Source organism: Epinephelus fuscoguttatus, linkage group LG7 (genome assembly GCF_011397635.1).
Source record: "Epinephelus fuscoguttatus linkage group LG7, E.fuscoguttatus.final_Chr_v1".
Taxonomy (NCBI): Eukaryota; Metazoa; Chordata; class Actinopteri; order Perciformes; family Serranidae; genus Epinephelus; species Epinephelus fuscoguttatus.
The window spans coordinates 21327994-21348519 of record NC_064758.1 but is presented as its reverse complement, the minus strand read 5'-3'; the positions used below and the strand labels follow the sequence as shown (position 1 = coordinate 21348519).

At 42.4% G+C, this 20526-nt stretch overlaps 1 protein-coding gene across 5 annotated transcripts in view; it reads left to right on the top strand.

The window, feature by feature from the left end:
* The window catches only part of samd11 (sterile alpha motif domain containing 11), a 98738-nt gene that overhangs the window by 24517 nt on the left and 53695 nt on the right, over positions 1 to 20526 (top strand). For 3 of the 5 annotated variants that reach the window (XM_049580783.1, XM_049580784.1, XM_049580782.1), the window contains exons 1-2: positions 16847 to 18013; positions 19164 to 19255. In XM_049580783.1, coding sequence (XP_049436740.1) covers positions 17314 to 18013; positions 19164 to 19255 — 792 coding nt within the window. In that variant the 5' untranslated portion in view covers positions 16847 to 17313. Of the gene's footprint in view, positions 1 to 15792; positions 15885 to 16846; positions 18014 to 18167; positions 18283 to 19163; positions 19256 to 20526 lie in introns of those variants that run through there. The other 2 variants (XM_049580786.1, XM_049580787.1) reach the window with 2 other exon arrangements.

Sequence of the window (20526 nt, the reverse complement as noted above, 5' to 3'; positions counted from 1 at the left end):
CACAACAGCTGTTTTGAGTATTTTGCCAGGCATTTAGTCTGTCTGTGGACAGATTTTGTCAATGTGATAACCTTGCAACTGACAGGATGCAGTTAGGAAAATTTAGCTAAATTCCAAGATGGGTGTGGTTTGAGCAAGGGCACCAAAAGTAGGGGGGTAGGAAGTAAGGAAGGGGCTATTACCCCCCAATTATTATTCCCTGGTCCACATTTATTTTAAGTCATGGGTTACTATATTGCGGCTGGAGTGATCCCATCGCAAAATGTTTTATATTTGCAGACCTTTCCCAAATTGTCAGCGGTAATACGCAGTGAGTAACTGATATAGACATGGTCTTTTTTTGTTACTAGGGACTTTATAGTTAAGTAATTATTATTAATACTTTATACCTTTGTAATAACCAAGTACAACACATGAATATGAGGAAGCTTTTAGGTAGCTGGTGATTGCTTGTGTACTGCCAGTATAGATTCCTTTTACTTTTTGAGCCCCTCTAACCCTTCTGAAAGACTCATTCATGTGTTACTTGCGTGGTTGATAACTTATTGTTGTGCAAAATTTAAGTTATGAGGATTTGTGGGTTTTTCCCCACTTCAGAACACCCAACCAAGGCTACGATTATGATGTAATTAGGTTAGGACCAAGTGGCAACCTCCCAGGGCTGAAAAATTGAGTGATTGCGTAAGTGTCAAAAAATTGCAGTTTATCAAATGGCCACTTGAGGCTGTCTCCAAAAGAGAGTAAATCCCCATAGACCCTAATGTTAAAATGCCCAACTCTACAGCAAAAATAAACGAGTGTAACAGTTTGAAACAAAAAAAAAAGTTTTAGTCTCTACAGCCAATTTCAACATTCACGACAAATGTATGGGGAATAGATTTTTTTTTTTTAAACTCACCTGTTTACGTTTTATTAAGGCCCAAAATTGCACATATCTAAGGGTGGGGCCACTTGAGTGACACGCTGTCAGCAAGGTATAGTCTGTGAGTCAGATCCACCCCCTGTTGCTCTGCAGCTCCAGGCCTTTTGTGCAAATATGGTCACTTCTGGCTCCAAAAAACCAAGATGGCAACAGCCAAAATGCTGAACTGAAGGATTCAAAATGGCAGTCCACAAGCCAGTGGGTGATGTCACCGTAGCTACGAGCATTATTTTTTATAGTCTGTAGACAGGACACAAAACAGTGCATGGGAGGGTCCTTCCTGATCAAAAAGCGACATAAAACCCCCCCAAAATAAGCTATAAACACCAAAGTGGTGATACACCAAAAATGCACCAAAATTCCTCTTATGCTACAGTATTATTTTTTGTTCCTTCATGATTATTAATGATCTGTAAAGCACTTATAACAATGGCACTTATAACAAAGGCTTAATAGTATACAGTGATATGATATGTAACATTGGAAAACTAGAATGACCGCCTTGCAAGTTGCAGTTACTGTTTACGTCCATGTCTGTAAAAAAACAAAGGATGCTTCACAAACATCTTCCCTCTGGCAGCCCAGACGATCTGAGCTAAAGCTCTGAGTAATGGCCAGAATTGTGTTTTTGCAAAACATTATGATGACACAGTGAAGTTGACCTTTGACCTTTTAGATATCAAATGTCATCACTTAATCATTTTATTCTGTTGGACATATGTGTGAAGTTTTGTAATAGCGTATGAATTCTGGAGTTACGGCCAAAAACATGTTTTGTGAGGTCACAGTAACCTTGACCTTTGAACACCAAATATGAATCAGTTCATTCTTGAGTCCAAGTGGTTGTTGTGCCAAATTTGAGGAAATTTACTCATGGCCCTCTTGATATATTGCATTCACGAAAAGGAGACGGATGTAAGGTCACAGTGACATTGACCTTCGATCACCAAAGTCTAATCATTTCATTCTTGAGACAAAGTGGACGTTTGTACCAAATTTTTAGAAATTTACTCTAAGCCTTTTTGAGATATCGCGTTCACAAGAATGAGACAGATGTTAGGTCACAGTGACCTTGACTGTTGACCAACAATTTCTGATCAGTTCATCAATGAGTCCAAGAGGACCACTGTACCAATTTTTTTTTTTTTTATAAAAATGTCTTTTAGCCACAAGCAGTGAATAGAGAAGTTCCCCTGACTGACAGTTTACCGAGACAACAAGCTCAGGCTTGAGTGTGACAGCTCAGAAGACTGATTTCAAAACTTAACAAGGACTTAAGTTTTACTCATTTTCCTCCAGACCCTCTACTTACCACATCTGTATCTGTACATTTAGTGAGTAATACAACTACATCTTGATAGGCTGAAACTTTTTGGCTCAAATATATCAAGTTCTTTTAGACAAAAGTTCTTTCAGATTTGGGTCCCATTTGAATCAAGTTGTTCAAGTTTGTGTGTATTTTTTCAGAATACATCTAGACTTTGGGCAAGTGTAAGTCCCCGTTCAGGTTGGAGTCAGTTTTTTGGACCCTCGAAGAGCTCCGTCATAAACCTGTCTTTTTGTAAAATAGTATCAGCCCTTCTAAACAGTTTTTCACACGTGGCACGTTTTCATCCCGGGAGGTGGTGTTTTCACCTGACCTGTACATGACCTGAGCAGCCTCTCTTGTTTAACACCTGGGTGCTGAGTGAGGAGGTTCAGTCTCTCCCACTCCCACACAGGAAGTTAGGATTCCCTTTCTACAAACAACACAGAAATCTGTAGGATAAGCAGAGAAGAGAGAGAGAGAGCTAAGACTCCCAATCCTCAAACAACACAGGAAGCTGTCGGATAAGCAGAGGAGAAATTGAGAAAGAGAAATGAATGTTGCCTCTCCTGCTTTTGAAGTATTTATGAGGATCTTCCACTAAGACTGAACTTCCCTCTCACAGACGTGAGCGTCAGTGCAGGTAGAATTATTTCACCTACTGGAGCTTAAAGATATTCATATTTCGATAATATTAAGGGCAGCAAAAAATTGACCTGTAAAATAAGAGGAGGATTTTCTCCGATTTAGGGCATCCCGACAGAGCAACTCTCATACTGCATGGATCAAACATTACTACTTGTCCCACTGTAACGTCACTTCCAATTTGTGTATATGTTTTAGCTACTGGTCATATGCGTTTCATACAAATATGTAGCTACTCAAGCAAACCCTATATTTGTCTTCTAATTGATTTATCATGTGCCAGCTCACACAAAACCTTTCCTTCTCCGTCTCTCACACCTACACATTCTCATTCACAAACTCATGAACATGTAGACAAGCATCAGTGCATACACACATGCGCACACACACATTAACACACACACACACACACACAAACACACACACACAGAGTAAGCTACCCAGAGAGCGAGTGCTGTATTGGGTTTTCTTCAGGAAGTGCAGCTCCTCCAAAGCTCTGGTCAGATGAAAGGCGAAGAGCTGTATCGATCGGCCCAGAGCGGGGGTGGGGGTGGTGGTGGTGGTGGTGGAGTGAATGTTGTGTGTGTGTGTTGGTGGAGGGGGGGCAGAGCCTGTGGTGTGTCTGCCTGATGCAGGGCTGCCAGCCAGGCGAGGAGTAAAAGGCCAGAGGGGTGGGGAGTGGGGGGGGCAGCGAGTTGTCGCTGTGGCCCTGTGGCTCCACCGTAACCCCCTGGCCCCTCAGTGGAGAATGTACAGCACGTACACACACCCAAACACGCATGCATGCACACACACACACACACACACACACACACACACACACACACACACACACACATACATGCACACAATGCCAGCACCAGTCTGCTGTTGTTGATGAGAGCTGTCAGAGAATGAAGCACCATGGCTACGAGTGAGAGAAGAGAGCAAGACAAACACACAAAACATTTTTCATCCAGTTATCTCGTGTTACTTTTAGGACTGTATCATTTGAAATTTTCGATACTACTGCAGATATATATTTTTTCAATATCTTACTTTGTTTTCCCACAGAACCAACCTGTTAAACAACAGAAGTCAGAGTTCTCTAACGTCTACACGCAAGCTGTACGAGGATTTTAACAAATTAAAATTTTGATGTAAACAAGATTATGAACCTGACCACATGTTCCATATAAGTTTTCAGTACTTGACAGTTTTTGCCACTCTGTGCTATGACACATTTTGGTCAGTACCAAAAAAGGTGAACGTCATAATTTTGATTTCCTGAAGGCTGAACAACAATGAAACCATTGAAACCCATTTTTACTTTCCTGTAAAAATCACTGAAGTTGAGATGAAATAAAAAATGCCTTTTTACCTCTTTAAGATCACATCCCTGGATTTTTTCTGCAACTGTTTAATAATATATGCATAAAAAATCTATTTGTATTTATTATATAATATTTTTGTACATAGACAATCGTCTGCTTTTATGTAGTAAACTATGGACCCTTCTCTGTGTCCTTAATAAAGTCAGTATTATTATAATTATTTCTTCGTATTCTTCTATCAAAATCCAGTCATGTTTTCTTTCTATAAAACAAAAAATGACTTGTGCTTACTTAAGCTCATACCAGCCAATTCCAACAACTAATTACGACATTCGCCCATCAATCAATCTGCAACTTTTAGCTGCACGGAGCTAGTTAGCTAGCTAGCAACGACATAGTACATCATTGTGTCTCCGTTTCCCCAAAATGAGGGAAAAAGGTGTCTGTGACAGCTCCAAGATAATGCGCGAGGCATTTACAGTGCACTGCTTCAGCAACGTATGTTACATGGATCATATGATGTGCTTTGTCTCTGTCTTATTGATGGATACTACTTTCCTGTTGGCGTTACATTATCAGGGCCTCACTGTTATGACATGCCCACTTTTCAACAATCAAACCTTTGTTTTCATCGGGTGAAGGCTAATTTGTTCATTAAATTATCAAATTTGTTAATTTCCTTCATCTCTGCCTCGTCCTTCTGATTTAACACTGAGGGAGGTGTGTATAAAGCCACTGGCTGGCTCCAAGCAGAAGTCCATTGTAAGTCCACTAAGCTCTTAACCCGCCCACTTTTTAGCGGTCCAATCATATGCAAAGGGTTTGATTTAAACCCCTCTTGTAACTCTACACTGATCAAGTATTCCATTTCACTGGGAAATACGTCACAGTATAGAGTACCGAAGTCACGCCCCTTCCAGTAGAGCTCATGGGACCTTAGATCAGAAAAAATATGAATGGCAGTGAATGAGGAGAGAAATATTATCTTTTGGTCCCGTTTGAAAAAAACATAATTAGAAAAACTACACAGGAGGAGGTCGCGTATGTGACGTCATAGCTTTCGCTCGCTTCCTGCAGCTTGGAGTGACTGCAACCTGGCACAAAACACACAGACATCTTCAATCATAAATCGATTAATCACAAAACAGTGGAATTTCAGCGGGGAGGCCAAGCTGCAGGAAGCGAGCGAAAGCTATGACGTCACATATGAGACCTCCTCCTGTGTACTCTTGAGTCTTTCTAATTAAAAAGCTTATATCTCAACAGTTTTACCACAAAGTATGACTTTCTTGAGCTTAAAATGTATGTTTTAAATTCATTAACAACATATTTAGATTTCATGTCGCAACTCAAACAGGAACAAAAGATAATATTTCTCTCCCCATTCACTGCCATTCATATTTTTTCCGATCTAAGGTCCCATGAGTTCTACCGGATGGGGCGTGACTTGGCACTCTATAGAAGTCTCTCTAACTTCTGTTTCACTAGGACTTTAAACATGCTTACCTTTTCTAAGTGTGCAGACATGTATTATACTATCCATTTTAATGCACAAATAAAGCTAAATTCAGCACTGCAAAAGTGAGATGTCCTTAAACTCAGTACTCCTACACCCAAAAAATAAACAAAGTTCTTAAGAAAAATACTCAAGGAGAAGCAAAAGAAAGTGTTTAACAAAAGTAGCTGACACTGAGAAACCGCACAAGTACAGAACATTAAGCTGTGAATAGTCCCTCCTCCTCTAGGCGTTAGATGGTATCGCCGTGGGCACACTATAAGTGAAAACCATTTTCTGGATGGCCTGTTAAAATAAATAAAAGTTAAACAGTTGACAGACCGTTATTTTACATCGCAGAGTCATGTGATATAAGCAGCTACTGGTTCATATTGCAGCAGTGAAGTCTTGTCCCGTTGCTCCGTCTGTTTCTCTCCTCCGGAAACAACCAGTGTCAAAAAAACCACACTCTTCAGAGGCTGAGGTTGGTTTGACCTGTGAGTACACGAGTTTGTGTTTTGCACTTAATGGAAAAGATGTAGAAAAAGACAAATAGTTGGCTGGGACATGTATAAATTCTCCCTCGGTGTCTTATCAGATTCATTTGAGCCAACACAGGACCATATGTGGACTTGGACTGGGCGTGCCCGACCCTCTGTGCTTTGTGCCCCAGGGGAGAGATCGGCCAGGGCGGCTCGCTAATTGAAATGTGTTGGCGACTCATCGACGTCTCGGCTCCAGTTTCAGGGCTATTTCGAACCGCAGTGCTGATTGCTGGTTTCACATCACACAGGGAAAAAAAAATCAATACTAGCTGGAAGAGCTAGGGTTTATTCTTTGCAAGCAGACATTAATGCTTTGCAGAGAAGGGTTTGATATTTATCATTTGTCATTTTGTCTCTGCAGATCATCCTGAGCTGTGGAATATATCTAAATTTCTGAGAGTAGTGGCCGACACTGCTTGTGAAGAGTTTCCAAAAAAGAGTGTGGTTTGAATGTCCAGATACATAACAGTATTCACAGGGCCGACCAGACCAAGTCACTATGCAACTTTTTAATTCCCCTCAAACTTTTTTTTTTTTTGCATATTTTCAACAGAAAGAAACACTCTTGACCTCTGGTGAGCACCAAAGGGGCCTTGTTATGGAGAAGTGGCTTGTGATTTACAGGGACTCTGCCTGTGCTTTCAACACAGCACAATTCCAAGGGCTGAATCTTTTGCTGTTTTGTAAAGGCATCAGTGTGCTTGTAGATTTCTTATTTATGTTTAGATTGGTGGCTACTAACGCAGATAATTTTGCAGTTCAGCGGACAGAACACAGCTAAATTAACATTTCTTATCGAAGGAATATTTTCCTTTAACAGCTTTTTTGTCCTGTTTTTCTAAAACAAAAAGAACATAATGCAGTGATACTTTAAAAATTCTTTCAAACACTTTGGTACACACTGTGTCCACTTTGGTCCACCACTAAGTATCGTCAAATTTCTTAAACATCACTTAACATCTGAGGCCTTTCCACTTAGATCCTCAATTATACTGCTATGCATTTAACTAAATAACCCCACAACAATGTCTGCCTTTGTAATGGTGGTAATGCTGGCCATTGTTTTGATCTTTTGTCGGATTCCAGGAGCCTAATTTGGTATTAAATTATGGCCATATATGGCACTGCCCATATCAATGAGTTCTGTTCTTATTGCATTGTTTGAAATCACTAAGTCGGATCTCCTGAAGGCTAATGTAGCCTACTATCTGGGCTTTGGCTGCTGGTGCTGCTACCCTTCAAACACAGAGTGAGCCCTTTGAAAAATGGATTGCGGAAGAGATAAGAAATAATTTATGTTCCTATCACTGCCTCGCACAAATATGGTGGGGAATACTGTGCCAATAACTCCCACAAACTCAGAGAGGCACGCTATCTTTTACTGCACAAATTATTAACGGCGCTGGGGAGGAAGGGGAGACGCTGTGCATTTTTTGCTAGATAGACCTGGCTCATTGCTTGTTGAGGCTTTGAGTTCACCACAGTGCTTTATAATCAAAGATAAGGACTCCTGAAGTGAAAGCTGAATAAACAATCATGTAGGATTTTTAATTTTATAATTTTCAGCTTCATCATAATGTGAGTGAAAGTTTTCATTTAGACAAAATGAGAGGCTGCAAAACCATTATTTTCTCTCTGTGTGTGTGCACTGTCCATGTGCTGTGTGTTTGTGTGTGAACAGGGAATAGAAGAAGGAGGGGAGGGAGTCCAAAGGGGAGTGTTGAGGGAGGATACTCGGGGTCGGGTGTCCGCTCGCCTCTGTCGGCTGGCGTTGACAGCTACAGACGCTGGTCTAAAATGAGAATCCTCTTGGGCCGCCTGCCTGCCCATCCAGCAAGAAAATAAATCCCATGTGGAAGAGCCGCTGTGTGGGATCACAGACAGCCGCCTGACCCCCCAGATCCGCTGGGGGAGGCCAAGGGCGCCGGCACGACAGCATAACCCCCCCCTCAGCCCCCCCCCTCCAGGGTCTAATGTTACTCTGCCTGCTTGCCAACTCTGAAATTCTGGAGTTAGAGGACTGTGTTGGTCCCACACTAGTTCAGTTTTAAAACAGATTTGGGGGAAATTTTTGGAAGAGTGCTTGAGTGAAGATTTAGCTTAAGGCCTAGGTTATACCACAAAAATAGCACCAAGGTCTTTTTGTGCTTCCAGGGCCATACACTGTTAAAAATGTTTTGAAACTTAACACGAAGGGGAAATTTAACTTAAACCTTATTGAAAAAGGGGGCTGGTGCGGTTGCTGGTGTTTAGAGACGGCACACAGTGGCCAAAAAACACCGCCTGGTGAGCAATTAGACACACACACTGAACATAAAAAAGTTTTGAAATATGATGTGGTGTTTAGCGCTACCACCAGATGGAGGGTATTGAAATGCCAAATTTAGTGCTTTCCAAAGACTCTTGTCAGAAATTCAGCACTCTGATCCACATTTTCCCCCCTTCTAATGTATGATGTTTCTCCATGTCTGCTAACATGGTACGCTCAAAGCCCAGTGACTGTATCCTTTGAAACATTTTGTGATATTAAATTCCACAAATTCCAACTTAGGAGAGCTAAATTCCCCCCAGGACCCCTGTGAAGTATCGTGTCTGGATGAAATGAGAATGACTCAGCAAAAAGTAGCAGGGGAGCTAATAGATTTAACGAATGTTAATGACTCAACAGGTTGATCTTATGCGCTGAGGCGTTTAGCTTTTTCTACGCTGATTTTATCAGAGTGCAGAAATGAGAAGTGGTATAAAGAACAGAGAAAGATGAAATGGTGAACTGTGAATCATGAAGGTGATTCACTGTGATGTGTAAGTTAGCAATGTGACATCTTCATCATGGCCCAGATATTGGGTACATTATGTACGTGACAGGAAGGCATGTGCCCTTTACGAAGTGAGGCGGGAGTAAGGTTGTGGAAGTCTGGGTGGTGGAAAAAGGTGTAGCATGTCCGTTTCATTCAGGAGAACACAGCCTGTGTCACAGACCTGCAATTCCTCTTCACTTTTTTGTAGAACTGTTAGACACACTGTTTTCCCCTAAACTTAACTAGTGTTATGTCTCAGTTTGCTTTCTTCCATACTTACATTTGCTACGTTGAGTGCATAAGTGTGTTCACACTGATAAGTATGGCAAAATGCAGTGCACTGTGAGTACACAGATGGTGTCATAAAGTTGAATGTGGAAAGCTCGTCACTTATCCTCAATGGCTGCCATCTTGACTACGTAGCGGAAAAGATGGATGGGGATGAGGCTGGGTGCTATGGAGAAAAATCAAATATAATATTTTTGACTGAATACATCGATATCAATATTTTGATGGTATTGTTTTTGTTAGGTTGACTATTGGTGCTTTCACAAAATATTTACACAATGAGGATTTTCATAAGTAATTGTCAGTAATGTCGATATAATGCTAGTTAAGGTAAATAGTAGAACAGTCTGGTAAGTTCAGAAAATTACATCACTTTAATACAGCCTTTAAAATCAGGAGAAGACAACACTTACAGTATTACGATATACAAAATCTAAGATGATATCTAGTCTCACGTCCCAATATATAATATCGATATATTTCCCGGGCCTAGAAAGGGACCACCAAACTTGTGAAAATGGTGGCCAAGGAAGTTGTTGCAGTTGCTCTGCTGAACAAGCAAACAAGACGGAACAAGACGGCAAAATGGTTTGAGCGGGCAACAATCATGGTTAAATGTTGGTGGTAATGCTCCTTCTGGTCACAATTTGCCATTACAATGGCTACGGTTACTTAATTCCGAATGAGGGTTTACATGGGAGATAAGTTCAATCGCCTTTATTCAGGTCTGCGCAAGGTTTGGGGCAGGGAAGGTTTCTGATTGGATAGGGGGCGGGGCGGATGTTAAGTGTTTACGTTTACCGGAAGAAAACACTGTAGTCCTCGCTCCGGATAACAAGATGCTTGACGACGCCGTTCTTAGTGCCTTTTTCGGGCGTGTTTTGCTTATATTCTTAAAGCAGCAGTATGACAACAACCTTGTTCTGCTAATGCTTCATCTGTTGAGCAGGAGAAGGGAGGCAGAAGACTGTGCTGTGGCGAATGGAAACCGGTGAGTGCAACGAGTCTGACTGCTCTAGCTCAGCCTGTTGCTATGCAGCCCATTGCTATGCGCACTATATACGTCATCGCACCAGAAGGGCAGGGAAACGAGCATGCGCAGAAAGACTGGAATGAACTTAAAGAGGAATGAGTGTATACATGCACACAAAATTCTTTCATTCGGAATGACAAACGGAATAAACCACCCCCTTTAATCGGATTTAATTTTCAATCGGAATGACCATTTTTCAATCGGAATGACCGTTTACATGACCACATGTGGAATTAAACTGTCCATGTAAACGTACTGAGTGTAAGAGAAGAAATAGTCAAATGTTGTGACTGTCATTTCCGATACAACAGCCATGTTCGATTTGTGACAACACTACCCTGTCAAAATTCACACACTCAAATGTAAATAATGCCCACTGTACTACACGGAAGTGTCAAAATTGAGACACAGTACAAGTGTTTTAGTTGCGTAACTCTAGCCTACCTTAACCACAGTGTAGGTCAAATATTGACTTTAATCTTTCAATCCTGTGATCATCACAAATGAAATTCCATTTCTCGCCATTCAGGTGGCGATAGACATCTCAGAAATGGATATCTCAAAACCTGATCAAGTCGACCAGTTTGCATGGCTCGATACCACTAGTTATTCAGTACACATACAAATTAATCTTAGTGAATCTTAAAGAATACTTATACCATAAAATTTGTCTATAAATTACTCACCATGTATTACCTTGAATTTGTAAGGAAGCTTTTTCTCACATGCCTCCACAAGTAAACGGAGAATCCAAAAGGCGAACACTCTTGATGAATTTGAGTAAACAGGGTCGACATTTAACAACAGCAAATCTATATCAAAACATCCGTTTAAAAACTCTCATACAACTCGTGCAGTATAATCCAAGTCTCATTTATCCAGTCGTATGCTCAGTACTTCCCAAACACATGCATTTTCACTAAAACACTAGACAAAAAACACTTCTGCCTAGTGCACCCTGAGTGTCGCGAGTTTCACAGAGTTCAACCACACACGCTTGTCTAGGTACGCTACTCAGCTGTGCCTAAGACTGTTTGTATTAAGTGGATTAAATTTTTATTTTTTTTTTTTAGAAAAAAAAAAAGCATGTGTACTGAGCATACGACTGGATAAATGAGACTTGGATTATACTTCACAAGTTGTGTGAGAGTTTGTAAACAGCTGTTATGATTTAGTATTGCTGTTGTTCAAAGTGCCCCCCCCCCCCTTTACTTGAATTTATCAAGAATGCTCGCCCTTTTTGGATTCTCTGTTTACTGTGGAGGCCTGAGAGAAAATTTTTCTTCACAAATTCAAGGTAAAACACGGTAAGTACTTGTCAGGCCAATTTGCAGGTGAGGTATTCCTTTAAGTCACTGGTTCTCAACTTGTGGATTGTGGTCCAACAGTGGGTCGTGGGATCATTCAGAATGGACCGCAAGTGACTCGCAAACATGTCAAGTTTATAAAAAAAAAAACAAAAAAAACAAAAACCACTTTAAAAAAAAAAAAAAGTACAGTGAATTTTATAGCACAAAGCCTTTATTTTCAGGTGCTGTTTCCTGCTGTAGCGTGAGTGACTAACGGACAGCTACTCAACAGGGACAGCAAACTAGCTAGACAACATGGCCGAACGCAAGTATGATGCTGAATGTATCAAACAGTGTGGACCTTTAACTAATGACTAAGGGAAAAAATCGACCCTGTGGCTGGACCAGTTGGGAACCACTGCTTTAAATGCACTGACTTTATTGAAACACTGTTGTCACTGACTGAATCAGTAGCTTTAATCTGTGGAGCTCCCTCACTGGTGACTGTGCCATTGTCAGCTCAGACATGATTCACAGTATGTTAGTTCCTTGTTATAATCTGACAACTCTTTTGTAGATAATATGCTACTAAGTGATTAACCTTATTTGCAGTGTTCATAATGTAAAGGATAGTTTTATACTGCACTGAACGTGACAGCTTTGACTGGCAAGACTGAACGTAGGCTTCTAATGTTGGGTGTACCAACGTTAATGTGTTGTACGTATTGAATTGCATTTCATGTGGTGCAACGGATTATTCTAGGAAAGAGGTTAAATACATAGTCAGTGAGGAATCTTTGAAGTGAACATAGCAGAGTCAGCTGAATCAGATAACCAGATAAGATACCAATACTGGATGAAGGTGAGAAAATGATGCTAATTTCTAATCTGGGTAAACTCCTCAAGCACTGATTTGAAATTGAGGATTGTAATTGCTGAGCAGGTGACCAAATACAGGAAACCTGTCTGGATGTTTTCTATGCTCCTCTAAAGTCCACAGAAGTGTAACTGGTGGGTTAAATTTACAGTTATCAGCTTTAATCTCCAGTATTTGACTGAACACCTCAGCAAAAGTTGCCTTTTTACCCTTTAACTTCCTTCAGTGTCTTTATCATCTCTTATATTTCTATGGGGAGATTCGGACAAACACAGTGCGTAGTCTTTCTAAAGAATCCTCTGCTTTAAATAGTTAATTACTCTCGCCTTGTCTCCGGCGGTGTCTGGATGTGGATGGGGGGAGAGACGGAGACGCTTCTGTCTGTCTTCCTTTCTTTTTTTCCAGTAGGGGCAGGCCTATATATTTTGCAGCTCATGTCTGAAAGGCTGGCTCCAAGCGCTAGGGGTGGGCTCTCGCTCTCTGATGGTTTTCCAGTGAGTATTTGTCAGGTCAGACTGTGCACCGCCCGGCGGTCTCCGCTCCTCTCCCCGGGTTATTTATTACCTCTCTCCCCCGCCGGCAGCGCTGCGGCTCCGGGGCCGCTGCCAACAACGGCGCAGAGGCGGGGGCCGCGTTAGGGGGGTTCCCATCGGACGATGAGGGGAAGGGAATGGACGGGAAATGCATTTTGAGGATGGACAGAATTTCAGGCTTATTACATGGCAGAGGAACCGTACTCAACGTTTTCAGTAAACATCCTTTATAGTTTGCAGACTGATCTCTGAACCAGGAGTGAACTGGGGAGGATTGTGGGATTGTATATTAAATTCAGACAGCTTTTTTTTTTTAGGTGAAACCTCAAACTAGGGAAACATTGGCTGAAAGTACAACTGTATCACAACTGGTGCTGAAATAATTACACAGTTAGTCCATCGGGTGATCCTTTACCACAACATTTTGAGTCTTAAACATTTGATTTCCTGCATTTTGATGATTTTTTGTGCACAAAACTGTGCCTTTCTCGTATCCATTTATGGTGTAAATGTCTTTACCTTAGTCAAAGTAAGTCTTCTGCTACTTCCATGTTTTCACTACTGTTCTAAATGTTGAGGGGGACGTGTCCCCTGTTTCCTTCAAAATCTACACCTAATAACACTTTGAAAGGAACCATCTTATGGCTCTCAATACTGATTAACTGTTCCACCCTAAAAACCCCATCCTATAAACTTAAAACTGATCAGTTTTTATCTTGTTACTTGATAGATTTGTTTTCTTCCAGTGGATTTTCATGAAATCTTTAAATCTGCAGATGCTAATAAGGCAGAAAATGTTTGCTGATTTTAAATGTTGATAGTCTTGGTGTTAGTTTTGTGGACTCACCAGATTAATCACACTTGAAAGTACATTAACTAAGAGAAAGAGAAACTATAAGAGGAGACACCAGAGGCTCTGTCGAGAGTAGGTCGTAGTTTTGCATTTTGAGTAACGGGCTCACATTTTCCCTTTAGATACTCCTCCAGTTTTGCTGTTAAATATGAACCCACACCTGTTGTATTAAAAAGGCATATCATGTTAAACATTACTAATAAATTGTTATAGCTGGATTCACAATCCATGCTTGCAGGGTTATTTCTCTGCTCTACATGCGTCTGAAATGTTAGACTAGAATTAAAACGTCTTTCAGTTGTGCCATGTAAGAACACATTAGCAATCAGAAGTAACTGACTATGACATAGCATGTTAGCCGTTTACTGTAATATAGTTATGCACTGATATTTCCAAATTCATTGTAAATTCATGGGGAGTAAGAGGAGGTGTGGGTGGCTCTGTGGTTAGTCGTTTATTTCTTTTTAAATACACAGGACTCTGCTGCTGTGTATTAGAGGAAGCAAGAAGTTCTGAAAGGTTGAGGTAGAAAGGTTAAACGAGGTTTCCCCATCACATCAAACATTTTTATAAAAGAGACCCAAAGGCCAGTGGAAAAATCTACTCAGCTTACAGCGAATCGATGTTTGAAAATGTGAAAGTTGAAGTGTCGTCACTGTACAAGTTTGGGGAACCCCTCCATGATGAGCCATCCAGAATGAGTCACTATCAGGGACAGGGAGTGGGCGTAGGAGTGGGCACGGGTGTCCCCTTTATGACTGGTTTCATCAGGGCTCTCCCGATGGTGCAACCTGCAGCGCCAACGCATGCATCGACGAGGTTTCCATCGAGACATTTCAATGTGGTGAGGGCTGGTTTGATAAAGAGAGAATCAAAGAGCTTCTCATCTGAAATGTAGGGTTCCACTTCCTAGAAACGGTTTTGTAAACAGATGCCATAAATGTCAGCAGCTCATGATTTATGTCACTGCTTCTGCTCAGTGTACTCACCAACACGTGGGAAGTGACATTATTGTTTTGTTGAAAAATGTTGCCTTTCAATTTCATTTTTCAGACAGTGCTAACGTTCAAGGCAGCTTTTGGTTTTTGGATAAGTGATTTCAGGTCACCTTTTTTTCTTTAGCCTGAAGCGTAAAATCTGTTTTTGTCTCTTCCTGGTCCACAAACCCACTAATTCCATTACATTCCCCTCAGACATCACAGCTCCTCAGTTCCAAAAGGAAAAATGTCAATCTACGGCCCGTCACTGTCTTTGGTGAGGTAGCCGGCGTGTGTTTTTGTAAATGTCTGCCGTGTGTGTTTGCCTGCCTGGTCCTGGCAGTAGGCATTATACCAGCTCTGGCCAGGCTGTGGTCTCTGGCCTTCCCGTGCACCGCTTCCGCCTGCGGTGTGGCGTGCCTCCTTCCTGTGTGTGTCAGAGGCAGTTTGGCCTGATTTATAGGCCCCCGACACACGGCGCTTTGGACCCCACCTCTGCTGCTGGAATGGCTATTCCATGTGTTGGTGGTGGATCCACCTGGGTGGTTCTCCACTGATGGGGGTCAGATGTGGTCCTGCTTACGAGCTCCAGGAGCTCAGGGGAACATGCCCTGCAGACAGCGTGTAGAGAAAGTGCTCTCAGAAAATGTGGTTCTAGGCTGGGGAGGTTTTACCTCGGTTAAAGAGACAAGCTTGCGTCAACTATTGCACATATTTATGATATGTTCTTTAGACCTGTTTGATGTCTACATCTGCTTGCATCCCAAAATTAAATCAAAATACAAGGTACAATGACAAACATTAGCTTTTTGTTAGCGTTAAGATCAGGACTTGTTAATCAACCAAAGCTTTGATTAGAGTTGAGCTTAAATGTTACTCAAAGTTAATTTCTTTTTTTCCCTCGCCTTTTTTTGACAGGTTGGTTGAAGATAGACAGGAAAGGGTCTAGAGAGAGAAGGAATGACGCGCAGCAAAGGGCCACAGGCTGGAAGCAAACCCGGGCTGCTGTGGTAAGGACTCAGTCTCTCATACATGGGGTGCACGCTCCACCAGGTGAACCATGGGGCGTCCCCATACTTCCTTCCTGAAAATAACTTTACGACTCACACCCAGGTGTCAAGAGTGTGACGCACACCTCCACTGATCCAACATTTTGCCATTTCAAAGTGAAACTTCTTGTAAGCATACAGCATCACGCCTAATTTCTGTAATAAACATGCTGCGCTTTGGTTATGAACAGGTTTCACAGTGCTCATCTGTACTTCTAAAGAAAGACAGAAAAGACTTAACAGCTTTTTCAGGTTATATCTCTGACAGCTCTGCACACACTGCTGAGCAGTGTTAGGCTCGCTGAGGTGGCCGCAGCAGGTGAGATAAAGTTGTGGTAGAAAGGTCAAGGTGGTGTCACCGTAGGTGGACTATAACAAAAAGGTGGTTAAATTTAGACACACAAGGAGGAGATATAGCACACAGTGTGTGGACCTGTGGCTGATGTCATGGGTAGATCTGGTGGCCACTGACCTCTGTGATCCTGACCACCTTGATGTGTATGTTCAGAGGTGAAGATCTTATTTTAAGCTGCAACTGTTTTGGCTTAAAAATGTGTGTTTTGGTGGAATTGTACACATGTAGAAACTAAAAATCTGATTTATATCTGGTATTACTGGGCTTTAAGATATTCATAGATTTTATTGTCATGGGGGTAAAGTGTTGTTGGAGTGTAAAACTCTCAGCTCGATGTATGGATGTATTTTTAAGTTGTACATATGAAGACACGACTCTTTTTAGTTTTAGATTCAGCTGCATGGGTGTAAATGACAGTTCACTTCCTCATGCTCAGTGTAATGATGGTGCCTCCATTTTAGACAGTGAAGCGCCGTCCCTCGCAGTCCCCCCTCCTCTGTGCGGCTCTCGCCGAGCCTCCGCTGTTTAAATGGGCCAAGTTGAGAAGCGGCGGAGAGTGCAAATCTTGTTTGGTCTGGGTCTGTGAACTTCAGCGTGACTTCAGCGACATACACAGGGGTTAAAAACAACTCTTTCCAAACTTTCAACTATATTAACGCTGCGCAAATACTAGGAATATCAAGCCCTAATGTGTTTGGCTTGTGGTTCTGATTAATGCCATATGCCACATCGGTTTAAGTAACAGGAGAAATGTGCTGTTATCAGTTTCTTTTTTCATTGTCTTCACCGGCTGTGGAAGTGAATCGTGGTCACATGCAAACTCCCCATTACTGAATCGATGTGTGTTGTTTTAAAGCCGATTCAGAATTGTGCCTCTTCTCAGTGAATATAAAAAAATCTCTTAGTCGTCTCCCCAAAGGCACAGAAATAAGAGACACGACGCGTAGCTGCGACTGGTAATGATCACCGTAGGTAACATAATGTCCGGGGCTCAGGGCTAACCATGTCAGGTATTAACAGAGCCAGTGTGATTAAATGTGGGAGGTAGGAGCTGTGAGGCTGGCGGAGAGCGCTGCCGCCGCTGTGAGCTGCAAACTACTGAATGGGAATCTATCCGGCAACTTCACCAGACCGCTGTCTCACGGCGACACGGGGGCTCTGCGTAAAACCAAGCGGCGCGTCTCCAAGTCTGGGTCAGCCCAACTCACAGACGGAGAGGACGCTGAAGTTGGATCGGGCGAGCAGCTTTTCACTTGTTACCGGCGCTCGGCTCCCACTAACATGCCTGCCATCAAAAAGGAGAGGCTGGATGGAGACGACATGGCATTGACTGCGTTCAACCAGTCCGAATACCTGGCCCCTTTAAATGCCACCGCTATCCCCGTGGTGACCCCGCATCCGCCGCCCTACGACCACATTTTCGCCCATCACCGCGCGTACTTGGGGCTCCACGACTCGGCGCTGCATCACCAGCACCTCCACCATCACACGGACGACTTAATGCTGGAGAGGTTCTCCTCCATCCCCGACTTTCAGCCCTTCTTCGACAACGGGGAGCCGTGCATCGAGGTGGAGTGCGGGGAAAACAAGGCTTTGCTTTATATCAATAAATTGTGTCAAGGTAGTAAAGGACCCTCAATTAAATACAGGGGCGAGTGGCTCACCCCCAACGAGTTCCAGTTTGTCAGTGGACGGGAGACTGCCAAAGATTGGAAACGGAGTATTAGACACAAAGGTAAGAACAACCTTCACTGTCGTTAGTAGAAACGGACACCTCGGCATCAGTAAAACACTTTTTTGGACGCCGCTTATTCTGGGTACAAACTTGGGTCTCGTGGTTCGGTGCTGAGTTTTGGAGTGAAAGGGTTACAGCAGTCAGTGCGTAAGGAGACAGATGAGAAAAGGCGCATATCCTCTACATACCCTCCGAGGCTTTGACACACAGTTTGGGCTGCGATCACACACCAAACCGAGGCGTTTGGAGTAGGCTGCACCGGGACTGAGGTGAAAAGTTAGACATAGATAATTCAATGTGTGACAGTTAAAATATTTATTTTCCTCATTATGGGATGACTCGTTCCGTTAAGCGCAGCTGCACTTGTGCATGGGTGTTGACACTTTTACGCATCGCATGTTAGGTTTGAGATATATTTTAGAAAATGAGCGTTTTGTTTGTCCAACCAACGTCACAGTTGGTGCTAAATGTGATCATTTTGAAACCAATCAAAGATTTCAAGTAAATATCAATTGCTATTATAGCTGTTTTTATCCACAGACGCATTTTGTAGGTGTTTGTTAGATTTTCCGGTACAATAACTATCACAGCATCAATACAGTGATACTGTTCCGGTATTTTTTAATGTGGACATTTATAGCATAGTATTTTTATGCAATAATTACGCATGGTGAGCGCACCCCCTCACCACACACACTCACGCACACACACATGGTTACTCAGGCAGAACTGATACGCGTTAAGCTGTGTGTGTGTGGGGGGGGGAGGATGTCGCCCCCAGGTCAAAAATGGTAGCCTAATAGTTTAATATACCGATTCCTATAGACAGATGACAGTAGGCTGCTGTCTCTCTGGCTCACCACACTTGACCTATAGGTAGAATTGAACTTCATGGCAGACATGTAGAGAAATGAGTCAGGTTAGTCTGCATGGACTCCTTCAGTGTTGACTGGATGATTTTTGACGAAATTTGTTTCGAAAACTTTGAGTCCTGAGATGGTGGGCTGAAGATAAGGGGCCCTTTCATGAGCAAGCTGATAAAACCTGATCACATGCTGTGTCATGAAGATGAGTTTACAGGCTGGAGACCATGGTTGTTAGCACAAACTAAAACCGTTTCTCCTTTTTGTGTGTTTTATTTTTGTACTAGGGAAAAGTCTCAAGACTCTTATGTCCAAAGGAATCTTACAGGTGCACCCTCCAATCTGTGATTGTCCTGGCTGTCGAATCTCATCTCCAGTGGTAAGAATATTTCACCTTCTGTCACACCTTCGGTGCTGCACTGTCTGTCTGTACTTGTAGAGTTAATATGTTAGCTATGAGATAGAGTATAGTTTTAGTTTGACTTGAGGACAGCTTCTTTGCTGTGTATATTCAATATAAAGAGGATGCGGGATAGCTCATCATGGTCGAGAATATCCCTCATTGGTGGAGATTGTAACTTGTCAAAGGGCTCAATGCATGCAGACAGAGCTCGGAGATATATTAATATAGAATAGATATTTGTGTGAGAAGGTGTTGAGGAAGTATTTGTGATGGTAAAGCCTAAAATTAATGTTTTTAAAATGTTTTTGATTGTTTTTGCTCAGTTAAATTGATGATGGATACTTGTGCTTGACTGGCTGTTTTACCAAGTCAAGTTCATTTTATTTATATGGACTTTATAGCCCATGTCTCAGATTGCCCCAAAGGTCTTTACAATATGTGTCCTTGTTACTAATGTTTTATTTATTTATTTATTTATCTATCTATTTTTACCAATAATCCATGTATCCTCTTAATTCAGATTTAGTTTACCTTGTGCGGATGAAGGAAAAGGCATACTAATATCTAACAGCCATATTCATGTTGTCACCCAGCCTTACGTACATGAAATAGTGGGTGAGCGTTTGAGTATTGGAGCATTGTCTTTCTCTGTAACCTTGACGCTGAAGACCCTACAGGCACACATGTCAACTTTGATGGTAATTTTTCTCAGCATGCATATCAAATCCACTTTCAGCCTTTCACTGACGCAGAGTATCAAACAGCCTTTTATTCAGAGGCATTGAGCTGTCCAGCGTGGCTGTCTGGCGTTAGGTGTCGTTGGTCGGGCTCCTCTGTCCCATTGAATCAGTTTCCTCACCTGGCTGCTGAACTTTTGTTTGCCTAGTGCTTCCCTCAGGGCTCGGCCAGGGGCACGGTGCCAAACCTTGAGGCCTTGCAGGTGTGTCACGATTACAGCATCACCGCTCTGTCTGTGTGTGTGTGTGTTTGTCTGTCTGTGTGCGTGTGTGTCAGCTTTGAGCAAGCACACTGCCGGCTCACCGTCGCCAAATCTGTTCACACAGGTGCGGCGGGGTTGCGAGTGTGTATGTGTCTTTGCGTGTGTGTGTGTGTGTGTGTGTGTGTGTGTGTGTTTTTTTATCACCACGGAGCGCATCTGTCGTCGCTCCCAAGCACTAATCTTGAGGGAAGGGTGTAAGAGGCTTAGCGAGCTACTGAGCGTGGCTACTGCTGATTATTGTGTGCGA